At 39.2% G+C, this 4,764-nt stretch overlaps 1 protein-coding gene across 2 annotated transcripts; it reads right to left on the bottom strand.

The window, feature by feature from the left end:
• Nucleotides 1–413: 413 nt before the first annotated feature.
• Nucleotides 414–2,388, bottom strand: LOC120227603 (polycomb protein EED-like). 2 transcript variants are annotated; one of them, XR_005527294.1, is made up of 3 exons: nucleotides 2,322–2,388; nucleotides 1,197–1,270; nucleotides 414–824 (listed from the first exon to the last, which is right to left on the bottom strand). XR_005527294.1 is itself a non-coding variant. In XM_039225681.1 (3 exons), exons 1-3 carry the CDS (start codon nucleotides 2,260–2,262, stop codon nucleotides 683–685), a joined length of 246 nt encoding a protein of 81 aa, XP_039081612.1. In that variant the 5' UTR covers nucleotides 2,263–2,321; the 3' UTR covers nucleotides 414–682. The 2 variants fall into 2 exon arrangements, 1 of the variants encoding a protein (XP_039081612.1); XM_039225681.1 differs by lacking the exon at nucleotides 2,322–2,388 and adding an exon at nucleotides 2,233–2,321.
• Between the last annotated feature and the right edge of the window lie 2,376 nt (nucleotides 2,389–4,764).

Below are 4,764 nucleotides of genomic sequence, written 5' to 3'. Positions count from 1 at the left end.
TCTAGCTACAAATCAAATAGCAGTAGTTTTTACTATCGTAGACAGCTTTGTGAAATCGTTATTCCTTCCAACTCTAAATTTAAAATTTAATTATTATAAATTACTACAGAAGAAATACGAAGACGTAGGTAATATAATTTCCCGTAAAAATGAATCATGTATTTACATTTAGTGTCTATTAAGGAGTATTCCAGCTGCTTCACATGTGGCCAATCATTTTATCTTTAATAACCCTATGAAGTAGGTATCCTGACCCCTGTTTCACACAAGAGGAAATTGAGGGAGATGTTAAGTTACTTAGCCCAGGTCAAAGGCTTATAGCTTTCGAACTTAAAATCCAGGTTACTTCTAGAATTTACCCATAATTACTACATTATATAGCTTTCTTCAGCAGAAAAGAACTACAAAAGTCATCATTACAAAAAAGGGCCTACTTTTATTACTTTCAACAGTTCTTTTTATAACAATGAAAATAAACTAACACACAGCTTTACACAAATGAATTGTTACTGCAAGCAATAGAGTCTGAGCAGGAGACAGTACAAAGAATATAAACAATGTAAACATCACTACATTCAGCTCAGCCTGACTGAATGCTGAAAGACAACTCTAAACGCTCTATGTGGCCTTCCTGGCAAGTTACATTCATCTGTTATACAGAGAAAACAAGCTCTAACTTTGATTAGGACAAAGTATTGTATCGAAGTCGGTCCCAGCACCAAATACTGGTGTCATCACAAACAGCTATAAGAATACTGCTATCCCTGCTACAACTGGTTTGTCGCGTAGCAGCACCACATTCATCATGAGTCAGTGTTGTACATCTAGAGGAAAACAAGACAACAGGTTAAATGCCATTTACAGAAAATGTTGTCAGTATCTAACTTAACCCAGTCAATTAGGAAATGAATAGATGTTCCAAGCCCTAGGGGAAGCAGTGAAAACATCAGTAAGAGTTCAATCTCAATTTTCATAAAGTTTGGGGACAATTTCAATTAAAAAAAAAAGTTACTTGTCACCAAGGTACTCATGATAACCAGTCAGTATGATAAAAGATAAAGGCTTTAAAATAACTGAGCTCTTTAAGTGTTAAAAATGATTTAAGTTTGATACCTAATGTATCTATTACTTCCTCTTTATTGGCATAACATTTGTGAAAAGGGTTGGAATTATCATTAACATTTCTAAATACTTACTTGGCTTTATGAGGATCTTCCACTGCTGAATCCCAAACATAAAGTTTGCCAACCTGATTGCCCGATGCAAGCGTCTGTATAAACATATTTTTTAAAATATCAAGTTATTAAAATAGGTTATAAAGCATTCAAGCATTCCTAAGACATATTCATATTGCAAAAACACCTCAGCTCCAGCTCATGGCCATGCTTATAGCTATTTGTTTGCATCTTAAACTTCTGATTTGTAAGTGGGGATAAGAGCAACTAATAACGCACAGAAGTACCCTGAGTAAAACAGAAGGCAGCCTGCAATTTATGAAGGATTTTATTGTTTTTTATTTTATTAAAAAAAATTCTTTTTAACGTTTGTTATTGAGAGACAGAACAGAAGCAGGGGAAGGGCAGAGAGAGAGGAAGACACAGAACCCGAAGCCGGCTCCAGGCTCTGAACAGTCAGCACCGAGCCCAATGTGGGGCTGCGGGGCTCAAACTCAAAGCGCGAGGCCATGACGTGAGCTAAAGTCCAAAGCTCAACCCAATGAGCCACTTACGCGTCACTCTGAAGGATGTTATAAGTAACATTCTTAGGATGTACGCTTTATTCTGCCTTAAAGAGTTGTAGAAAAATTACAGATAGCTCCTCCAAAGCTTTCTTAGAAATAAGTTCCCAAGTAATTTAGGACTACAAAATCCTTACACCAATCTCTTTAAACTTTTAGATACTTTGCCCCTCTGCTGATTTTTCACTAAGGTGTTCTATAAGAAAGCTGCTTAAAAAGGTTAACACTCTAACGCCAAAACATTCGAACTTAGTAACATGTTACAGAAAGTAAACACCTCACTTCCATGATTGACACCTGTCAACTGCATTCATAATAAGCACTGCAGATGGTGTGTAAAGCCACGAAGGTAGAATAAATAGCAAAAGCCAAAACAATCAATACAGAACACTGAGGTAGATAGATTCTTAGCCGAATCTGAACATGGATGCGCAACAGAAATGTGAAATTAAGATGCTGTTAAGTAATTTGAAAATGTAAAAATATATTGCTACCTTTTGCCAGAAGTCCTTGGAAAACCTCATGTACCAAATGTTACACTGGCGGTAATCAAATCACCCGAGAATAGTCACATCAGACTCACTGGGTTTCATGTTGTCTATATGTCTTCCATTCTGCCAGATTTCCAGGAACAGTGGCATTTTTCACAAGACTTTAAAAGAGAGAAATGAAGGGGCGCCTGGGTGGCTTAGTCGGTTAAGCGTCCGACTTTCGCTTAGGTCATGATCTCTCGGTTTGTGGGTTTGAGCTCCTCGTCGGGCTCTGTGCTGACTGCCAGCTCAGAGCCTGGAGCCTGTTTCAGAGTCTGTGACTCCCTCTCTCTCTGACCCTCCCCTGCTCATGCTGTCTCTCTCTCTCTCCTAGAAATAAATTAAAAAATAAAAAAAAAGAGAGAGAAATAAGAAGACAATAAAAAAGATGTATTACGTACAGAACTGAATTTTAAATATACTTTTTTAAAAAAGACTTTTTCTTCTCTATTATCTTTTTCAAAATGACAAAACCTGGTTAAGCATCTAGTAAACACCGTGCTACACATTCATTTATATTTGGAGTCACTGCCCACACTTGAGGACAAGAAGTCATTTATCAACAGAACACTACCCAAAAGCATTATATTATCCGGGATATTCATTTTGAAGTCATAATTTCTCTTCCAAAACAAATTCAGCCCTAGATAATCTGGCATCCAGAGACTTGAGCGTTTTACAGTAAAGGTAAAATTACAAAACCTTTATACAAATAGATGGCCCTTCAGTGTGTCCCCTGCTTAGAGATCAGATTATAAGAGTAGGCAAGTAAATGCAGTGGTTTAACATCAAGACATTGATATGGGCAGAGAACTGAAACAGAGTAAGTTACACCTTCCCTCTCCTGTCACATCATATATTTGCACATCTCCTAGTTAAGCAGCAAGTGGTAAAGAACACATTGGAAGAAGAAAACTACAAAACAGTGGGCACTATTCACATTATAGGTCAGTGGTGTGCCAATTAAGGGACATTTAGCAATGTCCCTGGCCTTTAGTAGGTAGAGGTCAGAGATGTTGCTGAACATCATACAATGTACAGGATGGCCCCTCTCATAAAAAAAATTATCCAGCTCAATATCTCAACAGAAGTGAGACTGAGAAATCCCATGTAGGTAACGAGTGCCTCCTGGAGTTTAAAGGACACAGCCTACCCAGTCACATATGGCAGCTCTGTCAAGTTCACGGACATGTACGGAAGTAGGTTAACAGCAGGGCCACTGGAAGATAAGGGAGGAGACAACACCCTTTTACTCTTCTCTGCCTTTTGTAATTCATTTGAAATCACACGGCTATATAGCTGACATACAAGGTCTTTACTGTAAAGTACTGTGGAGATCACCTACTCTGATCACTTTTAACCAAGGGCACACCTGGACTGAGAGCCTGAGTATACTTCCTTCAAAGGAAGGTATACTTCCTTCAAAAGACTCATCTTGGTCCCAGCCTTACTGAATGAGAATCTCTACAAGGGAAGGCTAAAGGAGACCAACTGGAACACAGCTCTAAAAGGGCCTGTCACCGATTTCCCTGATAAAGGACCCTTAATTACTAGAGTCACCTCATGGAGAACTAAAACTTCAGGAGGTAAAACTCCCCTATGACCAAGCAATAGCGCTGCTAGGAATTTACCCAAGGGATATAGGAGTGCTGATGTATACGAGCACATGTTCCCCACTGTTCATAGCAGCACTCTCCACAATAGCCAAAACATGGAGAGAGCCTAAATGTCCATCAGCGGACGAATGGATCAAGAAGATGTGGTTGATCTATACGATGGAATACTCCATGGCAATGAGAAAGGGTGAAATCTGGCCATGTGTATCACCATGGATGGACCTGGAGGGTGTTATGCTGAGCGAAATAAGTCAGGCAGAGAAGGTCAAATACCACATGTTTGCACGTATAGGAGGATTAGGAGGAACTTAAGGGAGGACCATGGGGGAGAAGAAGGGGGGAAATAGTGGGGGACAGGGAGAGAGGCAAAACATGAGAGACTGTTGAATGCTGAGAACAAACTGAGGACTGATGGGTGTGGGGGGGGGGGAGGTGGGAGATGGGCATGGAGGAGGGCATTGTGGGGATGAGCACTGGGTGTTATATGGAAACCAACTTGACAATAAACTATTTGTAAAAAAAAAAAAAGGGAGGTAAAAAGAATTTGACAAGCCTAACAGATGACGACACTTGAGAATCATGTAGAGAGCTTTTTGAAATTACAAATTCCCAATTCCTTGTGCCAGATTTAGAATCTCCAGGAGTGAGGCCTAGGAATCCATTTTTACAATGTTCACCCCATGATTCTGATGCAGAAATAGAAATAAGACCACCAGTATACTTCATTCAGGTCAGCTTCCTAAAAACTAAAACCTAAACTGCAGAAATCCTTTCCTATTGTCTGATTAATTTCTAAGAAAAGACATTGTAGCATTGCTGGCTTTTTAGCTTTACTTCCAAAATGATGTATTAAGTGTATTTCCCCTATTATCCTCACTCT

The sequence above is a fragment of the Hyaena hyaena genome, unplaced genomic scaffold, assembly GCF_003009895.1.
Source record: "Hyaena hyaena isolate Hyena2069 unplaced genomic scaffold, ASM300989v1 scaffold_2565, whole genome shotgun sequence".
Taxonomy (NCBI): Eukaryota; Metazoa; Chordata; class Mammalia; order Carnivora; family Hyaenidae; genus Hyaena; species Hyaena hyaena.
This window is presented reverse-complemented; position numbering and strand designations above follow the sequence as displayed.